This window comes from Oryctolagus cuniculus, chromosome Y (assembly GCF_051225735.1).
Source record: "Oryctolagus cuniculus isolate XC-2025 breed Fujian yellow rabbit chromosome Y, ASM5122573v1, whole genome shotgun sequence".
Classification (NCBI taxonomy): domain Eukaryota; kingdom Metazoa; phylum Chordata; class Mammalia; order Lagomorpha; family Leporidae; genus Oryctolagus; species Oryctolagus cuniculus.
In genome coordinates this window covers 5695662-5720584 of record NC_142889.1, presented here as the reverse complement: position 1 = coordinate 5720584, position 24923 = coordinate 5695662, and the positions used below count along the sequence as shown (strand labels likewise).

The 24923-nt window shown below is 38.6% G+C and overlaps 1 protein-coding gene across 4 annotated transcripts; it reads right to left on the bottom strand.

The window, feature by feature from the left end:
- Positions 1 to 508: 508 nt before the first annotated feature.
- LOC149119147 (eukaryotic translation initiation factor 2 subunit 3, X-linked-like) lies at positions 509 to 23960 on the bottom strand. Of its 4 annotated transcripts, XR_016228614.1 has the most exons (13): positions 23876 to 23960; positions 23263 to 23326; positions 21934 to 22061; positions 21722 to 21843; positions 19899 to 19993; positions 15828 to 15986; positions 12656 to 12790; positions 10890 to 10984; positions 10426 to 10570; positions 8506 to 8637; positions 7255 to 7424; positions 5354 to 5526; positions 509 to 947 (listed from the first exon to the last, which is right to left on the bottom strand). XR_016228614.1 is itself a non-coding variant. In XM_089325089.1 (12 exons), exons 1-12 carry the CDS (start codon positions 23942 to 23944, stop codon positions 884 to 886), a joined length of 1419 nt encoding a protein of 472 aa, XP_089181215.1. In that variant the 5' UTR covers positions 23945 to 23960; the 3' UTR covers positions 509 to 883. The 4 variants fall into 4 exon arrangements, 3 of the variants coding, with proteins under 3 accessions (XP_089181215.1, XP_089181216.1, XP_089181217.1); XM_089325089.1 differs by lacking the exon at positions 8506 to 8637; XM_089325090.1 differs by lacking the exons at positions 8506 to 8637; positions 15828 to 15986.
- Positions 23961 to 24923: the final 963 nt, after the last annotated feature.

The following is a 24923-nucleotide window of genomic DNA, read 5'->3' as shown; positions in this document are numbered from 1 at the left end:
ACATGACGCTGGCAAAACTACTTACAGAAATAAATGAAATTACATCCCTTCCTAGGCCAACATATAAGCACTATCTCTTTATAACTCTGCCTTTCAAGTAAATAAATACAGAAATAAATCTTTTTTTAAATGTATGCCATAAAATTGTTCTGAGAAAACTTAAAACAATGAAGCATCTTGATACTTACCTAAAATCATCTAAGGTAGTAATGAATTACCAATATGGAAATAAAGAAAGCCCATATAGGATTTTTGGAGTAACCAGAAATCTAAATGTTGGCAGGCATTCAAAGAGATAGTCAATAGGAATACCTCAAGTTTCCTATATTCTAATCTAGCAGCAAAGGAGTTTCAGCATGACTTGAATTTTGTTTGAACTTATTTTCTTTTCACTTTAAATTTTAAAGATAAAGCAACAAAAAATAAAGGGGAAAAAAGAGAAAGGACATTTCCTAATTTTAAATCTGCTGGTGCAACAGTTTGTTAGGCTTGTTAAAATGCAACATTGTGAAAAACTAACAAGGAAACTTTATTTGAAGTCAATAGAGTAGTATGTGTGATACAGCAAAGGCCAGCAGGAACAAGCAGTTTCATCCTAAAGCTGCAATGATACACAAATTTGAAAATGTTTGACAATAACATCTGCTAAATTGCACATTAAATCCTCAATACATCAATCTGCTCTTTATTAAAGATTACTATTTAAGTAGTTGACGTTGGATTTTTGTCACCAAAAAACCAAAAAAAAAAAAAAAAACCCAAAACAGTAAACTTCTATTAAGGTAATGAACTGTGAAATTTATTCCTTAGTTTTTAAAATATACCCCTTAGTTGCTAAGAGAAATTCTGATTTCATTCAAATTTATTATTTAACTGTGCTTCTTCAGTCATCATCTACAGTTGGCTTGATGGTCACTCCTCTTCTTATCTGACCCCAACCAATTAAACTGCAAAATGAAAATAAAAGAAATCATGAATTTTAAATTCATCTCATCACCACTGCCACACAGCATGATATAACTGGTTCTATTCAACTAATTCTTAATTCAAACTTTTCTGTAACATGTTGCTCTACAGATATGCCCATATTAATTCCTCATATTCTTAGAGCCTTACATATGAGTTCTGTTCAGAAAAAATAAGAAAAGCAAACAAGAAGTGGCTGTTACATGCAGGTTCATCATTCTACTACAATATTTCTACCATTCAGTCTTAAAAGAAAATTCCAAATTCACTTAAGGAACCATGCTAATACACAAAACACCCAGCCTATTTTAAAAAGCATCTCAATGTCCTTTTGTATGTGTTCCTAATTTTGACAGCACTTAAACAGACTCAGAAGAAAATTAGTAACTAGCATACCATGACAATAATCTTAATGGCAGAGGGATCTCTGTTTCTACCAAATAAAACTCACCTACATATGGGTAGGATTTGAAATTCCACAAAATATAAATTCGGTAGAAAAGAGAACATTATATAGAAGGAAACATATAAACTTATTTTCAATATTCTGGCGTATCTTTAGACTGTCCAAGGAACTGGTTTTTGTCACACATAACTTTGAACTTTACCCACGTGAGGCATAAGTTTGAATACAAGGTTGGTAGCTGCTGAGGAGAGTGCTCGGTTGCAAGATTTGCAGCCCTAATACATTGTTCCAGAGAATAAAGATTAAAGCCACAGGAATATATTGGGGTAGCAGGTTCAAGGAAGAACCAAAGTAGACTCTTAGGGGCAAATACATTTAAAAACAGGCCATGAAAACAGGAAAAAATTCCTATGTTTAAAAAAAGCTGTAAGACCTTCAGCCTTCATTCTGAACGAATTAATGAAGGTTAACTTCTGCATTAAGTTAGTCTACAAAGAAGGAGCCATTTTTTCAAACATCCAATTTACAACAAAAGATCATAAACATATAAAGAAATATAGCAACACAGTCCATTCATATGAACAATAATTTCCAGAAATCAATTCCAAAGATGCAAAAGTCTCAACACTTATGGCATATAAAAATAAACACACTTAAGTATGTCCCCAAACCTAAAGAACATGTACACAAACATAATGTAAAACAGTAAAATTATATATAAACAAAATAACAGTATCAAGAAAGAAATTTAAGTTTTTTTTTTATTTGACAGGTAGAGTTATAGACAGTGAGAGAGACAGACAGAAAGGTCTTCCTTCCGTTGGTTCACCCCCCAAATGGCTGCTATGGCCACTATGGCCAGCGCTGCGCCGATCTGAAGCCAGGAGCCAGGTGTTTCTCCTGGTCTCCCATGCGGGTGCAGGGCCCAAGGACTTGGGCCATCCTCCACTGCACTCCCGAACCACAGCAGAGAGCTGGACTGGAAGAGGAGCAACTGGGACAGAATTTGTGCCCCAACCAGGACTAGAACCCGGCACCCACATGGGATGCTGGGGCCGCAGGCAGAGGATTAACCAAGTGAGCCATGGCGCTGGCCCCAAGAAAGAGAAATTATAAAAAAAAAAAAAAGGCCTGAAAGCTTTATTATAAGAATGCAAGAGTAAATGAGAATACAAGAATAAGCAAACTTGAAGACAGGTGCTGGAAATTACCAGGCTAAGAAGCAAAAAAGCCTGAAAGACGTCAGACTATACTAAGGAATCTAATTTATGCACTATTGTAATATCTATGATAGAAGAAATGAAGTAGAAGTACAGACATTACGTGAATAAATAATATCCACATGGTCCCAAATATGAATCCTTCATATATAAATACAAGAGATCAAAAATTTAAAGTGCCATCACTGTAATGCAGTTGGTTAGGCTGTCACTTAAAGACACCAGGATCCCATCGTGAACTGTAGAAGTCCTGCTGCTCTATTTAATACATCTTTTTGCTAATGTACCTGGGAAGGCACAAGATGATAGCCTAAGTTTTGGGCTTTGGCCTGGCCCAGCCTTGAGCACTGAGGCCATCTGTGGAGCAAACCAGTGGACAGAAGGTCTCTGTGTGACACATTATAATCATTAAACACAATGATAAAAATTTTAAGGAAATCTCATATAATACTAGGTTAACAGACACAAAACAATTCTTAGTCTTAAAATCTACTTTTTCAAAGTATTAAGTATGGGGGAAATCCTTAGGTTGTGTAACAGATGAAACAATGAAAGGGAGAAGGAGGAAAGGTTGGGAGCATGGGGAGGAAGGAAAGGAGTATCATTATGTTCTTAAAAAAAAGTAAAAAATCGGCCGGCGCCGGCACACCGGGTTCTAGTCCCGGTCGGGGCGCCGGATTCTGTCCCGGTTGCCCCTCTTCCAGGCCAGCTCTCTGCTGTGGCCAGGGAGTGCAGTGGAGGATGGCCCAGGTGCTTGGGCCCTGCACCCCATGGGAGACCAGGAAAAGCACCTGGCTCCTGGCTCCTGCCATCGGATCAGTGCGGTGCGCCGGCCGCAGCGCGCCGGCCGCGGCGGCCATTGGAGGGTGAACCAACGGCAAAGGAAGACCTTTCTCTCTGTTTCTCTCTCTCACTGTCCACTCTGCCTGTCAAAAAAAGAAAAAAAAAAGAAAGAAAAAAAATGTAAAAAATCAGGTATCAAGCTTATTTTCTTAAAACAGCAAAATTTATCTTTTTAGGTATTAAAATAATTAAGTAAATCTTGCAAATGATAAATGAGGATAGATTTTCATGGGCAAAGCATTGAGAGAAAGCTCAATCAAAGAAGTAGGTAGAAAATGCAGAAAAGTATGATTGAATAATTATGGAAACAGCAGAAACAGAAAGTTACAGAAAAAGGTTAGGCTGAAGTAGATCTGCAAAAGGCACTGAATACCAAGGAGTTAGGAATAGTCTTAGAAATGATTTACAATAGTGCTGTTAAGAAGCTTTAGGATTAAATGATGTCAAGCACTAAAATCACTGAAAAAGGAGGGAGTCTATATTGATTTTATAGAAAATGAGGAGGACATGAGTTATACCACAGAATGCAAAGAGTAGACTTAATAACTAATCCAGGAAGAAACAAAAAGTAAAGTTAGGAGTTGAAAATGTACATCTATGTGAGCATGTTTGTTTATGCAAGAATATTTCCAAGCTTTATCCTCCAGCAATGAACACATATAATATCATTTAGTTGTGTCAAAACATGGGAGATATGGGTGATTCCAGGAAACAGAATATTAACATAAGCCTGTGGCATTTTGCATGGAAAATAAATGCTTAAAAAAAATCAAGAGGTTATTTGAAAAGAATATAAAATGCTGAAGAGAATCCCAGCATCCAATTTAGGACTATCTAATTATCAAAATGAAAACAATGCTGGGTTATATTCCATGGAGAAGTGCAGAATCTGGGAATCCAAACATTATGTAAGTACATGGGCAAGAAGGAATACCAAGTGACAAATATGGAGAATTAAAAAGATATCATTTAACTATTCTCAATCATAAAATTCAGGCAAGAATAAATATGTGGAGAGTACATAATATAAGTTGAAGGTTATTTTCAGAGTTTCAGAGTTTTCTTAAATATTACTCATTACCTGGAAGAGTAAAAAGAGAAAACTCTCCACAGCAAAATCAGGTAATGCTTTGTCTCATAAACAAAATTACCCTCAACAGCTAACTGTTTGATGGCTACAGAGGGTCCTCTAATAGAATTCCCATGAAGAATACATTACTCTGATTTAATCAGAGGCATCATCGAAAATACCTCAACTTAAGAACATACCACTAATTAAATTACAGTATTTTTAAAAAATCTATTCATGCTGAGAAAGTTACATACTAAAGGAAGTTAGAAACACAGAAAAATAAAATATAACATGCTGATATTAGACTAGAGCAAGGAAAATGGTAAAAAAGAACTTCACTGGATATGCAAAAAAAAAAAAGGAAATAATTGGTTTTAGTGTTAAAACTCTGAATTAGTTACATAAGAGAATATCCTTATTCTCAAGAAATACAATATAATACTGGGAGGCAGAAGTATATAAAACCTATTCAAGTGATCAGAAAATAGTAAACTTAGATTCTTATTTACGAAGACTATATATGCCCCTGTATCCATAAAAAGCCAAGCACAACTGAATTATGAACCCTGACCTGTTTAATATTGTCTCAGCTGTGTCTGATATGGCAGGAAAGTAAAAAACAATTTTTGGTGTGAAAGACTCAATTGTTAAGTTTACAATAGGAATTGAATACACAGATTTTGGTCATCCAAATATATAATTGAAAATCTAAGACACAAGAATTATTGACTTCAGAAAACTATGCTGTGTGTGCATGTGTTAGTATGTCTACACCATCAAGAACTAAGTTAGACAAGAAAAATTGGAATGTTCTTGACTAGAGCATGGCAATGCCCAAAAACTTACCGCCAATGTTTCTCAACTCTTCGGCTAAGGGCAATTTTTTCTCCTACTTCTGTGCACACAGGATTAGTGAGAACTATTTTACCCAAATCTGCTTTGACTGCACTAACTCGCCCTCCTGTAGATAAGGATCCTATGTTCACCATTAGTACTTCATTCTTGGATAGCTTTTGTACCTAGAGAAAAATAGTAAGAAAAAAACACTTAAATCTAAAATTGAACTCAAAACTAATGTTGACATTCACTAAACATTGTTAGGAGTAAGTTTAAAGAAAAATTTAAAGGAAAGAATTTACATTCTAAAATACATTTATTAAAACAAACAGGTGGGGCGGTGCCATGGCTCACTTGGTTAATCCTTCGCCTGTGGCATCAACATCCCACAGGGGTGCCGGGTTCTAGTCCCGGTTGCCCCTCTTCCAGTCCAGCTCTCTGCTGTGGCCCAGGAGGGCAGTGGAGGATGGCCCAAGTGCTTGGGCCCTTTACCCACATGGGAGACCAAAAGGAAGGACCTGGCTCCTGGTTTCGGATGGGCATAATTCCAGCCATCTGGGGGGTGAACCAATGGAAGGAAGACCTTTCTCTCTATCTCTTTCTCTCACTAACTCTGTCAAATAAAATAAAAACAGGTATATGCGGCACTTAAACATTTTTTTTAAGTTATACCTCCTACATTAAGCTCCTTTAAATTTTAAACAGACTTTAACAGAAGAGTTTGAAAATTTCCCCGGGGCTTATGCGGTGCCTCACTTGGTTAATTCTCTACCTGCAGCACCAACATCCCATATGGGTGCCAGATTTTGTCGCAGTTGCTCCTCTTCCAGTCCAGCTCTCTGCTATGGCCCAAGAGGGCAGCAGAGGATGGCCCAAATGCTTGGGCCCTGCACCAGCATGGGAGACCAGGAGAAGCAGCTGGCTCCTGGCTTCAGATCAGTGCAGCACCAGCCGTGGCGGCCATTTGTGGAGTGAACCAATGGAAGGAAGACCTTTCTCTCTGTCTCCCTCTCACTGTCTATAACTCTGCCTCTCAAAAAGAGGGCGAAGGCGAGTGGAGGGCGAGGGCGAGGGCGAGTGCAAGGGCAGGAAATTTCCTGAAGGCACATAACAGGACAATAGTCAAATGGATTTGGAGGTCTACTCATGTAGACTCTTTCAATAAATAAGTAACTTAAAAAAATATATAAATCTGCAGTGAAATTTCAGGGAAAGCACACATTAAAATTTGGCAACTATCAATATAACGACCTACAAAAACATTGCAAATGTATTCTTTCTCAGACTGTATTCTTGCCAACAGAGAATAGGTAATTTCCTATCTTTGTGAAAGGAATCTTAAAAGTACCATTACAGTCATAAGTACTATTATTTATTCATAATATGTTAACACAATTACTACTTGCCTTTTTTAACTTCTTTTTTGATTTATAACTGATTGCCATATGGAAAAATTTCATATTATTCACCTTTCTTTCAGTTATAAAAGAATGAAATACTAAACAGATTATACATGTTTTGACTATATTTTTTAAAACTGGAAGGCCGGCACCACGACTCAATAGACTAATCCTCCACCTGCGGCGCTGGCACACCTGGGTCTAGTCCCGGTTGGGGCGCAGGATTCTGTCCCGGTTGCCCCTCTTCCAGGCCAGCTCTCAGCTGTGGCCAGGGAGTGCAGTGGAGGATGGCCCAAGTCCTTGGGCCCTGCACCCGCATGGGAGACCAGGAGAAGCACCTGGCTCCTGGCTTCAGATCAGCGTGGTGCACCAGCCACAGGACGCCGTCTGCAGCGGCCATTGAGGAGTGAACCAACAGAAAAAGGAAGACCTTTCTCTCTGTCTCTCTCTCTCACTGTCCACTCTATCTGTAAAAAAAAAAAAAAAACTAGAATGATAAACAGTATTTACCTTTGCCGCCTTTTTATCTCCTTCTGTACGTACACCTAGAAGCCGTCTAAGTAGAAAATAAGAAATTTCCAGTTCTGTGAAGATCTCTGGCAAAGCTCCAACGGCACCAAGCACCTGCCCCACCATTCTGTCAGCTCGACACAAAGTGGGGTCTATTTTTGTTCCAACACCTAACACAAAAGACACACAAATTTCTATATCTATGTTTACTTAAAATGTCTTCAAAGCTAAAGTTAGTCATACCAGGATAGCATATACTATACCATTTAATAGTTGTATTTGATAATAGTACTTAATAGCTGCTTAATAAAATCCTATTTAAAAACAATCACAGCTAGGGCCTGCTCTGTGGTGTAATGGGCTAAGTCTCCACATGTGGTACCGATATCCCATAGAGGCATGAGTTCTAGTCCTGGTTGCTCCAGTTCCAATCCAGCTCTCTGCTATGGCCTGGGAAAGCAGTAGAAGATGGCCCAAGTCCTTGGGCCCCTGCACCCACGTGGGAGACGCAAAAGAAGCTCCTGGCTCCTGACTCTGGACCAATGTGGCTATCTTGGGAGTGAATCAGTGGATGGAAGATCTCTCTCTCTTTCTCCCTGCCTCTCTGTATCTTTGCCTTTTAAACAAATAAACAAATCTTTTTTTAAAAAAAATCACTCTTCATCTAAAAACACAAAACACCAGAAGCACTTTTCCTTTTAAATTTAAAGTTAAGATTTTCTATTATAACTAAAAATAAAGGGAAATGACTCCTGTCTTAATCAGATGTAGTTCATACTTACCTTAATGAATATAGAAAATATGTTTTAATAATTTACAACATATTGGTTAGAAAAGACAAATGTCTGGGATGTCATTAAGAACAATGAGTTTGGTCACATTTTCAATTGCACTGGTTTTATCTTTGTACACCACCTACTTGGTAGCATCACAAACTAATAATGTGTGTTGCAGTAAAATCCAGCTTAGCAGCTACCAGGAGAGAACAAAGCAGGGTTCTTTACAGGTTCTTTTCAAGTGTCATTCCTAGAGATGTACCTTTTGATGTGTTGAGGTTTTCCCTAGAACAACTGATTTCAATACTGTATGCCCACTACAAAAAGCCTTTCCCCAGGAAGCGTCTATTGAAAATGATCAGAGGCTAAAACTTTAACCATAAAAGATAACATCTAGGACAAATTACACATTAACCAAAAAATTTAAAGAGAAGTTTTGTAATGAGATGCCAGTGGGAATTCTGTAAAGTCTTACATATTCATATAAGGCCAAATAGATAAACTGGACCGTCTCAAATGACTTTAAGCTTTCTTATACAGTTGATCTCAAAGTTACAAAAACTGCAAGTAAAAGCTTGAGAACAGGTATCAAGAATCTGGCTGAACTCTGAAAAATATATTGTAACACACAGTCACTTTTCAACAACTGCAACATCAGGCATTATACAAACCTGTTTAAACACTACCCAAACATTAAGCTAAACAAGCAAATACTTTTTTGGAGGTCACACCTGGAAAGAATACATACATCAGTTCAGAAACTCACTAGATAAGCAATTCTAATAAGTAGGACAGACCCTAACAATTGTCAAAGTAGGGTAGAACCTACTTTTAACATCATGGTTGGATGCCAGCACTGCAGGCGGTAGCTTTACTCACTAGGCCACAGTTTATTTGATAACACTTTGTCCTCATATTTTAGTTTTTTGTTTGTTTGTTTGTTTGTTTGTTTTGACAGGCAGAGTGGACAGTGAGAAACAGAGACAGAGAGAAAGGTCTTCCTTTGCCGTTGGTTCACCCCCCAATGGCCGCCGCAGCCAGCATGCTGCAGCCAGCATACCGCACTGATCCGATGGCAGGAGCCAGGTACTTATCCTGGTCTCCCATGGGGTGTAGGGCCCAGGGACTTGGGCCATCCTCCACTGCACTTCCTGGCCACAGCAGAGAGCTGGCCTGGAAGAGGGGCAACTGGGACAGAATCTGACCCCCGGACCAGGACTAGAACCTGGTGTGCCGGCGCCGCAGGCAGAGGATTAGCCTAGTGAGCCGCGACGCCGGCACTATGACTTTTCAATAAATAAATCTTTAAAAACTTAAAAAGAACACTAACTATAAGTTAAAAAGTATGTATTAGAGAACGAACAGAACAATCTGAAACAAAGTAGTGTATTAAGCCAAAAAACTCCCCACAGTAGCTCAACAGCAGTATGAAAAACACATTAACCACAAAGAAAAAAAAATTAGCAAACTTCAAAATAGTGAGATTATCCAGTCTGAAGAACAGAAAGAAAAAGAAAAATGAACAGTATCAGGGACCCGAGACACAAAACATACCAACAAATGTGAAAGGAGTCCCAGAGGGAGAAGACAAAAAAAGTATATGAAGAAATGTAACTAGTACAGACTCCCCACATGAGAAATAAAGGGGAGGAGGGTTAACCTACATATCCAAGAAAAGATCTACCCTACCAAAAGACATGTCTCAAACAAATTGTTAAAAGAAAAGCAGCAAAGAATTTAGTAGTCATTTACAAAGGATTCTTAGAAGATTATCAGTTAATTTTTCATGAGAAACCAGGTCAGAATACAATAAGGAAAGTTTTTCAAATTTTTCAAAGAAACACATAAGTAAGACACACAAAAGCGGGGGCCCACTTATCTTCTATCTAACATTTTATACTCTAGTCTTACTGTAAAAGACAACAGAATGTCATAAAACCTTGTCTTTATTGGTGAATGGTAATATATAAAACCAGAAACCCATCAAATAGTTTTAGCAATTCCTATAAAAGTTATTCTCTAAAGTCAGTTCCAATGTTATCTTTAATCTCATAATACAAAGTATATTTTTGCATAACTTACCATTTTATAAAAATGTAAGCAACTGAAGCTAAGTAAATAAAAACATAGTGATATATCTTAAATACTGTCAAATAACTTTATTATTGCTAAAAAGTCATTCATAAAACAAAATGTACTTATTATTAACAATTATGCATATTTTTATAAACATACGATTGAAACTTTAGCCACATGAATAACTGCCATCTATGGCCTCCACATTAAGTTAAAATACCTAATTACAGAAGTACTTCTTTAGATAATCTATTTTACATAAAAAGTAACCCAAATAGCCACAAATAAAATTCTAAATTTTCAGTTGAAAAAGTCTTACCAATAAGACCACCTGGAGCAGCATACTGAAGATCATTATGTTCTGCAAAAAGTGATATAATTTTTGAAAAGATTGGTTTACACATGAGTTTTCCATCATTATCTTTGGAAACAATACCAGGTCGGACTTCTATTTCCTGGCCCACCTGAAACATAAACAATTGAAAGTTTATGGAGCATTTAAATGTAAATAGTCCAAGAGGCAGACTGCTAAAGCAAAAAATCACTAATTCTATCTCAAAGTTTAAACATTACAACAGAAGGATTAACAATCAAAATACAGGATGCATTTTAATGTTGCAACCACTAAATTTAACTCATTATCAATAACAAACCTCTGAGTGCAGACATAAAAGATAACTGTATTTAAAAGGAAAAGTAAATAAAATATTTCTCTTTAAAATATTCAAAAATTGATTTTTATGATAATTGTTCTGCTTGATGGAAGTTTAAAATTCAGTTTACCTTTAAAACTCCTTTTAAAATACTACCACCAGCTACACCCCCTTTAAGGTCGTCAACCTCACAGCCAGGCTTGTTAACATCAAATGACCTAATAACTGGGGAAAACAGAAAAAAGAGAAACCATGCAGTCCATTCTGTTATTTTAATCAAAAGAGATAATTTTTTCAATTATCTTTTCTAAAACACAATATCACACCAAAAATCAAGGTGGCTTTAAGTATTAAGAAAAGCAGAAAAGTAATCTGATCAGTAAAAAACAACCTATGATTTACCTGTATTATTAAGAACAAACAATAAAAAAAACAAAAACTAATTATTTGAAAAGGACAACTGTTCTGGACTTAACTGTGTGCCCCTCAATGTCTATGTATTTCATATGTATTTGGAAAGAGCTTCTTTTTTAAGCATGCAACTGACTTAAAGTGGGAACAGTCACTATGGTACAATGAATCAAATTGTGGCTTAGGGTGTCCCCATGCCTTACAGGAGTGCCTGTGTTTGAGTCTTTGATCTGATAATGTGCACACTAGGATGTAAGGCAGTAGGTAATGGCTCATGTGTTTGGGTCCCTGCCACCCAGCTGAGAGACTCAGATAGAGTTCCACTGTCCCTGCTATTACAGGCATTTGGGAAGTGAAACAGAAAATGGGAGCATGGTAGTGCTCTCTCTCTCTCACACAGACATAAAAATAAACGAACTAAGCTTATAGATACACCAAAGTCTTTAAAATAGGCCCTAATCCATCTTGAATGAAATCCTTAAGAGAGACACCCAAAAGTAGACGCTCAGAGGAAATATCATGTGAAATACAGTGAAATGGAAATCAACCGCAAACTTAAAGGAAGAATCCCAGAAGAAGCCAAAGTTGCCAATAACATGTATCTTATACATAGTCTTCACAATGGAAAAAAAAATATTCTTTTGTTGCTCAGCCATTGAGACTGTGATATTTTATGGCAACCCTATTATAGTACAACCCTATTCCCATTTCAAGAGAAATATACAGGCATGTATGTGCTTATATGACTAGGCTACATAGGAAGGGGTATGGAATTCATATACCTTCTTGAGTGTTGTTCAATTTTTTTCAACACTTCTGTGTTATATGAGTTGAGTAATAAAAACATACTATCATCCCACATTATGTAATTTATGCATAGGTGAGCTCAGCAATGATTACGAAGAGCGTGTATCAGAATCAGTCAAGAAAAATGTTCCAGAAAACATATAAAAGTCCCAAGTGTGACAAACCCCATGCATAACCATAAACTTGAATAATCAAACCATTCTTACAACTGATGCACAAATTTAAATTGAGTTAAAAAACAAAAATTATCATTAATGGAACATAAATTACTTATTTTCAGCCTCAATATGCTGCTACTCATTAAAACGTCATATTTCATAAAAAATTGTTAATCCAATCTTAAACATGTAACAATCCATATACCATACATTACCTAGCACAAAAAGTTAATACTTAATCATTTAGGATTTTGTCCCTCATCTTGTAATGGAGTCTAGCACTGGCAATACAACAGTATAATCAATTCAACTTAATTATAAACTTTGATGTATGCCACTTAATTCAGAACGGAACGATGCCCTTGAATTTAATAAACCTATTTAAAATTCAAAAAAATCACATGAAGCTTATAAATTACTACCAAGTTGACAGAAAGAACAAATAATAAAACATCCTTAAAGGGGTATTGACAATGCAAAGATTAAGTCAATAGTCAAAAGGCAACAGAAGAGTACTTACCAATAAGCCGTGGTTCTGAAGTAAAGTCTCTTGGAGGTACTGGAATTTTCTTTACTATATACTCACAGACCACTTCAATATTGTATTTTAACTGAGCAGAAATTGGGATAATAGGAGCCCCTTCTGCTACAGTGCCTGTATGACAAAATTCAGAAAAGTCAGTAACTTTTTAGTTTAAATAAAGTATTTTGGGCCAGTGGCGTGACTCATTTGGCTAATCCTCCGCCTCCGGCGCCAGCACCCAGGGTTCTAGGCCTGGTTGCTCCTCTTCCAGTCCAGCTCTCAGCTGTGGCCTGGGAAGGCAGTGGAGGATGGTCCCTGCACCCGCATGGGAGACCCGGGAGGAAGCACCCGGCTCCTGGCTTCGGGTCCATGCAGCGCTGGCCATTGTGGCCATTAATCATGGGAGTGAACCAACAGAAGGAAGACCTTTTTCTCTCTCACTCACTGTCTATAACTCTACCTGTCAAATTAAAAAAAATATATTTTGTAGCCGGCGCCGCGGCTCACTAGGCTAATCCTCCGCCTAGTGGCGCCAGCACACCGGGTTCTAGTCCCGGTCGGGGCGCCGGATTCTGTCCCGGTTGCCCCTCTTCCAGGCCAGCTCTCTGCTGTGGCCAGGGAGTGCAGTGGAGGATGGCCCAGGTGCTTGGGCCCTGCACCCCATGGGAGACCAGGAAAAGCACCTGGCTCCTGGCTCCTGCCATCGGATCAGCGCGGTGCGCCGGCCGCAGCGCGCTGGCCACGGCGGCCACTGGAGGGTGAACCAACGGCAAAGGAAGACCTTTCTCTCTGTCTCTCTCTCTCACTGTCCACTCTGCCTGTCAAAAAAAAAAAAAATATATATATATATATTTTGTACAACTATTCCATCCAACACCTATTAAGGCTGATAAGATATATCCAAGTATTCCTATAAATAGCATCAACTGGTGTCAAATAATCATTCTATTCAGAAAAATCACAATATTGTTTTTCTATCTGATATACTACTCCCTTTAACAGAAAAAGTTTACATTAGCATATACAGTAAAAGGATAAATATGGTAAAAGGAATACATAGCCAGGGCCAGTGCTATAGTGAGAGGGTTAAAACCCTAGCCTGAAGCACCACCATCCCATATGGGTGCCGGTTCTAGTCCCAGCTGCTCTACTTCCAATCCAGCTCTCTGCTATAGCTTGGGAAACCAGTGGAAAATAGCCCAAGTCCCTGCATCTGTGTGGGATAGTCGGAAGAAACTCCTGGCTCCTGGATTCAGATCAGCATAGCTCCAGCCGTTGCTGCCATCTGCGGAGCGAACCAACAGATCAAAGACTTCTCTCTCTGTAACTCTTTCAAATAAATCAAATAAATCTTTAAAAAAAATACATACAGCCAGAATTAGAAAAGAAATTTCACTGGTTTTTTTTTTTTCCAGATTTATCCATTTATTTGAAAGTTACAGTGAGAGAGAGAGAGACAGAGAGGACTGATCACTGCTGGTTTACTCCCCAAATGGCTGCAAGACCATGCTGAACCAGGTAGAAGCCAGGAGCCAGGAGTTTCATGTGCACGCAGAGCTCCAAGCACTTGGGCTATCCTCCCCTGCTTTCTCAGACACAATACCAGGGAAGTGGATCAGGAGAGGAGCAGTGGGGAGTTGAACTGATTCCAATATGGGATACCAGTGCTGTAGATGGCAGCTTAACCCGCTACACCACATCGCAAGGCTCACCAAGCTTTAAAAGTGATTTATTCTCCAGTAAATGTCAAAACATACATAAAACTTACTTCCAATTAATTAAATATCAAACAAGCTACTCAGCAGAATAGACCAAATACAAAGACATTTTATAAACACAACCACACAACAGAGTTCACAGCCTTTCAGATAAGTAACAAGGGCAAGAAATCAAATGCCAAAAAATAAAATGCACCAGATCTTCTCCAGAGAGAAAACAATCTTTTTTAGAAGAAAAAACAAATTATAAAAAATTCACTGGCCCAAGTGCTTGGGCTCTGCACCTGCATGGGAGACCGGTAGGAAGCGCCTGGCTCCTGGCTTCAGATTGGCGCAGTGGGCAGACCATAGCAGCCATTTGGGGGATGAACCAACGAAAGGAAGACCTTTCTCTCTGTCTCTCGCTTACTAACTCTGTCAAATATAAATAAAAAAAAAAAATTTCACAACATGAGACTGGCATTGTGACATAATGAGTTAAGCCACCACGTGCTTTTTCCAGCATCCTGTATGGGCACTATTTCAAGTAGTGGTTACTCCACTTTCGATCTAATACCCTGCTCCTGTGCCTGGGAAGACACTAGACAATGGCCCAGGTACTCAGGACCCTGACACCCATGTAGGTCCTGGATGGAACTGCAGGATACTGATTTTGGTCTGGACCAGTCCTGGATACTGCAGCCACCTGGGGAGTGAAGAAGCAGAAGACAATCTCTCTCTGTAGCTCTGCCTTTCAAATAAACAAATCTTTCAAAAGGAATAAAATAAAAAAGAACTCAAGGCCAGCACCAGCTCTGTAAAAACATACTACTGAAAATTTCAGTATGAGTTTCAAAATAATCAGAAAGTAAATCAACCAACAGCGAAGTGTCTTCATCCATTTTTAGTGGAAAAGACTTTTAAAAAAGGGGAGGCCAGTGCCGTGGCTCACTTGGTTAATCCTCCACCTTGTGACGCATGCATCCCATATGGGCGCTGGGTTCTAGTCCCAGCTGCTCCTCTTCCAGTCCAGCTCTCTACTGTGGCCCGGGAGTGCAGTGGAGGATGGCCCAAGTGCTTGGGTCCTGCACCCGCATGGGAGACCTGGAGGAAGCAGCTGTCTCCTGGTTTCAGATCAGCGCAGCGCCAACCATAGTGGCCATTTAGGAGGTGAACCAACGGAAGGAAGACCTTTCTCTCTCTCTCTCTGTAACTCTACCTGTCCAAAAAAAAAAAAAAAAAAAAACACCCACAACCTTGCTGGCAAAGTCTCTGGAGTATAACTTCATTTCTACCTAAAAAGTACATCAACTCAAGACACAAAGTTCCCATTCTGAATTAGTCTACTGAAAGTAACAAAAGTATCAATTACCAGGTAAAGAAACAAGTCTTACTAAAAGTAAATTCATCTGGTTTTGAGTAATCATAACTGAATTACCTGTCACATATATTGATACATTTCGGTTTCTTACCTTGTACAAATGCAAGGATCTGTTCATATTGTTCTTTAGCCTGACTTTCTTTCACCAAATCAATTTTGTTTTGTAGAATCAAAATATGTTTCAGTTTCATAATTTCTATGGCAGCTAGGTGTTCAGATGTCTGAGGTTGAGGACATGATTCATTACCAGCTAAATTGGTGTTTAAAAAGATTGTAAAAAAAAACCAAGGTAAATGGTTAAAAATTAGCTGAGACCCAACAGAGAACCCTGGATGTCCTACTAAAGGCAAATTTCTAGATCCTGAGGCCAAATATTTACTCTATAACCCATTTAAAATCATCGGATTTCACCCTGGAAGTTTAGTATCTCTGAGTCAAGTTTTTTTTTTTTCTTGTTTTTTTTTTTTTTCTTTTTTGACAGGCAGAGTGGACAGTGAGAGAGACAGACAGAGAGAAAGGTCTTCCTTTTGCCGTTGGTTCACCCTCCAATGGCCGCCGCGGCCAGCGCGCTGCGGCCAGCGCACCGCGCTGATCCGATGGCAGGAGCCAGGAGCCAGGTGCTTTTCCTGGTCTCCCATGGGGTGCAGGGCCCAAGCACCTGGGCCATCCTCCACTGCACTCCCTGGCCACAGCAGAGGGCTGGCCTGGAAGAGGGGCAACCGGGACAGAATCCGGCGCCCCGACCGGGACTAGAACCTGGTGTGCCGGCGCCGCTAGGCGGAGGATCAGCCTAGTGAGCCCCAGCGCCGGCCATCAAGATTTGTTTTTAGTTAAATATGTAGTAAATCTGCCATCAAGGCTGTTGCTTATTTATAGTCAGCTTTTGAGTTCACTTCAGCATCATGTGGATCTCTGCATAAGTTTAATTCATTACAGTCTTTTAATGTATATTCTTCAACCTAAATGCAATTGTGGACTCTGAAAATTTAGAGCCTATTCACAGCTTTTGAAGTTCATATACAAAAATACTTCAGGTTTCATTTATTATTCATAATCAGAATAGCCAAATATGGAACTCTGAACTCTTAACTAGTGAAGTATTCTGACTTAGACAACCAAAGAAATTCCCACTCCTCCATGATATCCATCTTCTGATACTCATACCTAGTGGAATCTCACCCTTTTAACTATAGGACATATCTAACAATTTCTAGCCCAGATAATGTGGCATGGTAATGACACGTCACTTCTCAAACCAAGTTCCAAAAACTCCGGCTTCTGATGCAGAAGCAACTTGAAGCCTAAAGTAATGAATTAAACTTATGCAGAGATCCACATGATGCTGAAGTGAACTCAAAAGCTGACTATAAATAAGCAACAGCCTTGATGGCAGATTTACTACATATTTAACTAAAAACAAATCTTGAGTCAGAGATACTAAAATTCCAGGGCCTCAGAAAATCAATGTCTGCAGTACCAAGTCACTAACTTCTGAAGTACTGTTATACAGCAACAAATAGCTAATAGAGCTGTTCACTACTAACAAAACAGAAAAACATTATCTTCAAAGACAAGGAACAAAGTACTGTAACTATTTTGCAATACATGCCAAAGAAAGATAATCTTCCTCAAGCTATCACGTCCATTTGCTTAGCAGTATACCCATTTGCCATGCTTCTAGTAAAATACATTGCCTTGGGGTCAGCGCAGTGGCACAACAGGTTAATCTTCTGCCTGCGGTGCTGGCATCCCATATGAGTGCTGGTTCTAGCCCTGGCTGCTCTACTTCTGATCCAGCTCTCTGCTGTGGCCTGGGAAAGCAGTACAGGATGGCTCAAGTCCTTGGGGTCCCAACTCCTATTGAGAAACCTAGAAAATCCTGGTTCCTAGCTTTGGATCTGCTCAGTTCTGGCTGTTGAGGTTATTTGCGGAGTAGATGGAAGATCTCTCTCTCTCTCTCTCTTGCTCTACCTCTCTCTCTGTTTTTCAAATCAATAAAATAAAATCTTTTAAATAATTAATTCATTGAATTTTTATTTGTTTATATAGTAGACAGAGACAGAGTAACAAAGACACACAAAACATCCCCTATCCACTGGTTCATTACCCAAATGTTAACTCCAAGGAACTCAGTGAGGATCTCCCATATGGGTGGCAGGATCTCAACAATTTGAGGCCCCGCTGCCTTCCAAGAAGTTTTCAGGAAGGTAGGTTAGGAAGAACTGGGAATTCAATCTAGGCACTCAAATATAGTATGCAGGAATCCCAAGAAATGTCTTCACCAGTGAACCCCAAGTATGCTCATCCTGTCATCCCTCATAGTTACTTATTAAACCCTACACATGGGGTCAGCACCATGGCTCAGGAGGTTAACGCCCTGGCCTGAAGCAATGGCATCCCATATGGGCGCCGGTTCTAGTCCCAGCTTTTCCACTTCCAATCCAGCTCTCTGCTTTGCCCTGGAGAGCAGTAGAAGATGGCCCAAGTCCTTAGGCCCCTGCACCCATGTGGGAGATCTGGAAGAAGCTCCTGGCTCCTGGCTTTGGATTAGCGCAGCTCCAACTGTTGCAGCCAACTGGGGAGTGAACCAGCAGATGGAAGACCTCTCTCTCTCTCTCTGCCTCTCCTCTCTGTGTAGCTCTTTCAAATAAATAATAAATAGATTTTATTTATTTATTTGATAGGCAGAGTTACAGACAGACAGAAAGACAGAGAGAAAGGTCCTCCCTCTGTTGGGTCACTCCCCAAGTGGCTGCAATGACTGGAGCAGTGCTGATCCGAAGTCAGGAGCCAGCTGCTTCTTACTGGTCTCCCATGCAGGTGCAGGGGCCCAAGCACTTGGGCCATCCTCCACCGCCCTCCTGGGCTACAGCAGAGAGCTCGACTGGAAGAGGAGCAATTGGGACTAGAACCAGCGCCTATACGGGATGCCGACACCGCAGGTGGAGGATTAACCTAGTGTGCCACAGCGCTGGCCCCAAATAAATCTTAAAAAAAAAAAAAAAAACTATGCATTGGATCATAAAGTATCTGTCAATTATGGGGGCAATCATTCTATAAAACAGAACCATAGTAAAGGCTCTATTCAGAAGAGCTTTTCATGAAAAAAAAAAAAAAAGCATATTAGTTTGATTAGTTTGAAAGGCAGAGTGATAGAAAAGGAAAGAGAGAGAGAGCGAGATCTTCCAGCCACTGATTCATTCCCCAAAGGCCGCCAGGGCCATGACAGGCTAAAGCCAGGAGACAGAAATTACATCCAAAAATTACATATACAACTTGGTCAGGCAAAGCATTATGTATTTGGATTGCCTCCCAGGCACCATTAGCAGGAAGTTGGGTTGGAAGTTCCGAGTCACTGAAGCTGACACTAGGCATTATAAAACAGGACACCCCCAACCCAAGTCATGGGTTAAACTAAACCACTGTGCCATAGTGTACACGTCAAGGTTGGCAGTATTTCATATGTATGGTCACACAGTCAAGATGGGAAATTAACTGCTACTTCAAAAAAAAGGGATGTTGGGAAATTTTACTACTTCAAAAAAAAAAAAAGGAACAATGTACAGTTAGAACCCTCCCTGTCTCATACCTTTCCTAAAAACTATAAGCAGTGCTTCCACCAAATTACCTCTCAGGTTGGTTATAGGAACTCTATGAACTTGAAACTGATAGCCAATGTACAGCAATTATTTTAATAAACTCCATGTAGACCCTCCAAAACAGAAATTTTAACAGCTCACACAGAGCCAAAAGCATAACCTTTGCCTTGAAAATTTCCAGACTTTGATGTTAACATTTCTTATGAGTAATACTGACATCTAAATAAACCATTGAACAATACAGAGATATTAAGATAAGCAAGCAAACCAACATATATTTTTATTCCAAACTTTTAAATAAAATGAACAACCTCACATAATTTAGGGGAAAGAAAACTGCACCATTAACTTCTTAAGACTTTTTCTTTTGCATGTTATCAAATGAATTCTCACAAGATAGTAGCCCCACAAGACAGTATGCTGTGATATTGGGTTGGTAGTATTTATATTTGTATGCCCGATTAGCTGTAACTTAATGCTATTTTAACACCTGTAAGTATTCTTTTATTGTATTTCAGACATTCTATAAACTGATTTGTCCAAATCATTTCTGATCAATTTACCTATCAACAGAAGAGCTGCATCCATCACTGCTGCACCATTCAGCATAGTAGCCATCAAAATATCATGACCGGGACAGTCAACAAAAGAAACATGTCTAACAATTAAGAAATGACAGTCAACCTTTATATCAATTAAAAAACATATATTTCACAAACTTCTTAATTACTTCAGAAGTAATTAATTTTGCTGAAAAATAAATTGCTACAAAAATGTGGTACTTTAAGAATCTTATAATCAAATTACCAGGTGAAATTAAAATTACTGATCATAAAGCAGGTAAGCTGTATGCAGCTATAACCTATCCAACAGGATCTAATACTTGTAAAATCCCCAAATTCAATCAACCTGAAGATATATATTTCACAAAACATACTGAGAAAAATAGATTTGTAAGTCACCATCAAACAAATAAAAAATGCACTGTAAATGCTCTAATATTTTTTGCCAATCATCTAATTGGACTTTTTTTTTACTGTTGCATATTCAGTTTTTTACATATTCTAGTCCCATAAGAATGCAAGTTTTAAATATTATCTTGGATATGGTAGCTTGTCATTTTTTCTCAGAAAGGGGTTTGCAAGGCAATTATTTTTAATTTTGATAAAATGAAACCTACTCATTTTTTCTTTTATGGTATAATCTCAAATAACTTCTCACCAAGTCCTGGGCCCCAAGGATTTTCTTCACACATCTAAAAGTTTTGTTTTACCTAGTTGCCTTGAGTTAATAATCAAATGTACAGTTAACCCTTGATATCCGTCAGAGTCTGTTTTAGGAACTCCTGCACCAAATACTGCACCATCTTCCTCCTCCCCTAGCACCTCTGTCAAAGATAAACTAAAGACAAGTTTTTAATTATATGCTTTCTTTGCAACATATATGAAAATGTAATTACAGCAAAATTCTAAAAAATGGAGCAAAACCCTTGGAAAATAAATGGTAACAATTTTAAGTGATAATATTACAATTACAAACATGTATAAATTTAGGTGCAAGATATTTAAAATTCAAATTAAACAATGCATTAAGAATGCTGAAATTTAGAGTAATTTCAGGATAAATTTTTGATTTATAGAATAAAACCTATAATACAGAATTTTGTTGTAATTATGCAGATTTTATCGTGACCAAGTTCAGTAAATTGCTTTTGAAAAATAATCTGCATTGACAAAATGCACAAAACAGTTTGCTAACAGATATCGAGCATTCTGAAAAGCTTAAGTGAAACTGTAGGAATACAGAGACAGCAGCATTTAAGCAAACAGACCAAATTATATTACCCATTTAAAAACTGTATTTTCATGATCTAACCTTATCTTTGGTAATCCTAACATTTCTACATCCATTTGGTTGACACCAGGGTCTCCCATAGAAATCAGAAATACAATCAAAACCGACCTAAAACTATATGTGGTAACAAACCAAAGTATGAAACATAGGTAAATGTTAAGCAGAAGTAGAACAATACTTTTTTTGAAGTAAAAACAATTTTGAAACAAAAGAACTCTTAAAAAAAAGAAACATCAAGTATACTGATTTCACTGTCCTCATAATCCTTCTTTACAGGACTTATAGATACATATTTTAAACAATCAACGTTTCAAGTTACATTTATTATTGAACTAATACAATTTAAAAAAATTAACCAACTTTCATAAACCGTTCTACTTCCAAGGCCAGAAAATGTTAGATTTACCTTTTACCCATATTTTTTCAGAAATGCATCTGTAATAAGTGGATTTATTTCAATTGTTTAATAGTTCCATTATTTATTTCTACAACTTCAGGACAAAACAGACATGTTTAGCACAAAAATGATTACCTGACTAGTTTGAAGTTCCCTTTGGTCCCTGGAATGTCTGTAGGAAACTCATCAGGTGTATTGCTTCCACAGGATCTATAACATTCTGGGCGAGGACACCCTAAGTCATCAAGTTTATAAATCTAAAGATTTCAAAAAACATATTGAGTTTGTCATTTGCACAGACAACAATTGAACTAAAATGGATTGTATTTCCATGGCACCCTCTATACCTTAGCATTCGCATACCCAAGCTTGATAGTGATATTTCTTTCCAGTTCATTTTTGAATCTGACAGTGTGAACACCAGAAATAGCTTTTACAACTGTGGATTTCCCATGAGCAACATGACCAATGGTACCTGCAAACAGCCCACAACAAAAAAATTAAACACAGCAAATTATAGCCAGTAGTTCAAAGGAAAAAATAAAAAGTTACTAGTCCCTGTAAAGTCATCAATGCATGCTTTCAACACTAAATATGAAACACAACTGAAGAGAAATTTTCATGTAATTGAATATCTTGGCTTAAAAACTGTAAACTATTCAATTGAGGAATCTCAAAATGATCACATTTAAACAATCAGTAAAAGGAGCATAAATTTTGTTTGCTAAGAAACTACCTAGCATTTCCAAAGTCAGGTAAAAAAGGACACAACAGCACAGAATTCATGATGGAACATAAAACCAGTTTAAGGGAGAATAGTATATTAAGTGAGAAGTAAATGTTTCAAATCTTTTAATAAGCATGAGTCTTACTAGGTTTTATTTAGATTTTCATGAGAGTCTGAAATAGGTTTACACAACTTGTAAATTACTAAAGTCATCAATTAAGGATAAACACACACTGGATACAGGTAAATAAGTAACAAAAAAAGACTTTAAAAAACAGTGCTCCAAAATAATCTTGGTAAGCCAAACTTTTCATTTGTGTCTTAAACTTTTTATAAAGAATAGGGCACTACTGTTGTTTTACTTATGTAAATCTTTATGTGAAACATATTCTGTAAGACAAAATGTAGCACATTCTTTATTTTCTGGGAAGTCAGCTGCTTCTTCCTGGTCTCCCATGCAGGTGCAGGGGCCCAAGCACTTGGGCCATCCTCCACTGCCCTCCTGGGCTACAGCAGAGAGCTCGACTGGAAGAGGAGCAATTGGGACTAGAACCAGCGCCCCTATGGGATGCCGACACCGCAAGCAGAGGATTAACCTAGTGTGCCACAGCGCTGGCCCCAAATAAATCTTAAAAAAAAAAAAAAAAAAAACTATGCATTGGGTCATAAAGTATCTGTCAATTATGGGGGCAATCATTCTATAAAACAGAACCATAGTAAAGGCTCTATTCAGAAGAGCTTTTCATTAAAAAAAAAAAAAAAAAGGCATACTAGTTTGAAAGGCAGGGTGATAGAAAAGGAAAGAATGAGAGAGAGAGAAAGAGAGAGAGAGAATATCTTCCAGCCACTGACTCATTCCCCAAAGGCTGCCAGGGCCATGACAGGCTAAAGCCAGGAGACAGAAATTACATCCAAAAATGTGTAGCACCCTTCATGCAGCTATTCTTACCTATATTAATTGTGGCTTGCCTGCTGATAATTTCTTGTGAAAGTGGAGTCAACTTTGTAACATCCTGCAAACAAACATTTTATTTTAAATCATTGTAGGGAGGACACATTAGGCGTTTGACTTTGTGTTTACTCTTTATTTATACTTCCCACCATTACCTACTTAGTTATTTCGAACAAATGAGCTTGTTCCCAAAAAGCAATCTTTCTATTTCAGAAACAGAATCTGAGCGCCAGAGCCCTGAATTCATCACAACAATTTCAACGCTCACTTTGTAGAGATCCGAACCACAAACCTACCAAGTTTTCAGAAGATTAAAAAGAGAAATATAGATGTTTTATACAGTTTGTTAGAAGTAAAAAAGTTATTTAAACTACGTCGGCTTCCCAGTCTTTCAAAGATGAAAACCGCTAGGATGGGTAGGAAAAATAACCGAATATCCAGAAAGAACCCCAGCAATCAGCGGGGAAGTAGCGACATTCGCGTGGTTCCACACTAAACTCTAGACTCTCCCCTCTAATTCAGACCAACTGTCTCGCCCAAACGGATCCCGAAAAACCTCGCCACTCTCAATCATAAGCTCACTTTTTACAATCTCAAAGAGAAATCTCACCAATGTAGCAAGATCCTGACGAGAAAGATGCGGCTGCCGCAGCGTCCCTCCAACCTGACCAGCCGCCATCTTAGTTGGAGAAGACGTTGCCGTGCCCGTTACGTAGGCTTTGTGCCGAGGGTGGAGGGGGCGGGGTCTTAGGCGGAAAGGTCGACTAGGACCCAAGCCTGGAAAAAAAAAATGACCAGTACAGCAATAGGTCTCATTATATATCCCTTTCTCTGCTTACTGTTTTAAAACACTTACTGGAAGGAAATATTATGTGAAATTTCACGAAAAGTTCCTTTCATACCTGTTAGACGTGTATTCAGGCAAGAATGAGGGCAGCCAAAGAAAAGACCCGCTGCGAAGCCGGTGACGTAACTCAAGCGAGTTCGCGCAATCGGTTAACCCTTTCTTTTTTCCTCTCTTTTCTTTTCCTCTCTTTTCTTTTCCTCTCTTTTCTTTTCCTCTCTTCTTTTCCTCTCTTTTCTTTTCTTTTCTTTTCCTTTCTTTTCTTTTCTTTTCTTTTCCTTTCCTTTCTTTTCTTTTTGCTTTTTTCTTTCCTCTCTTCTCTCCCCTCTCTCTTTCCCCTCCCCTCTCCTCTCCTCCCCTCGCCTGAGCCGACTGTCCTGGGAACAGAAATAAGTTCCCTACCATTTCTGCCTCCCACCCCTACTTCTAAAATCCTATTTATGTAAGTGACTAAAACTAGAGCGTCTCGCGGCTCCGTGGACGGAATAGGGGCACACAGCGGAACCGCAGTCAGCCGATAGGCTGCGTTCTGTATGCTCTACAGCGGTTTAGGACTCACTAAATCTTTGTGTGTGTGTGTGCAATTTATTTATTTATTGAAGGACTCACTAAGGCACAGCTTTTTAAGCGTCACAAACGTGTTCTTGGCGACCTACAGTAGACTCTCTTAGAATGCATCCTATAGAGGGGAGAAGCTACTTAGGTTTTTGAAAAGCGGACTCAAGGAAACCCACTTCTTTACGGACAAACCGGCATTTTGATAAGAAAAAAAAAAAGTGTGACCAATCATAACATCACAAGTGGAGATTCCACT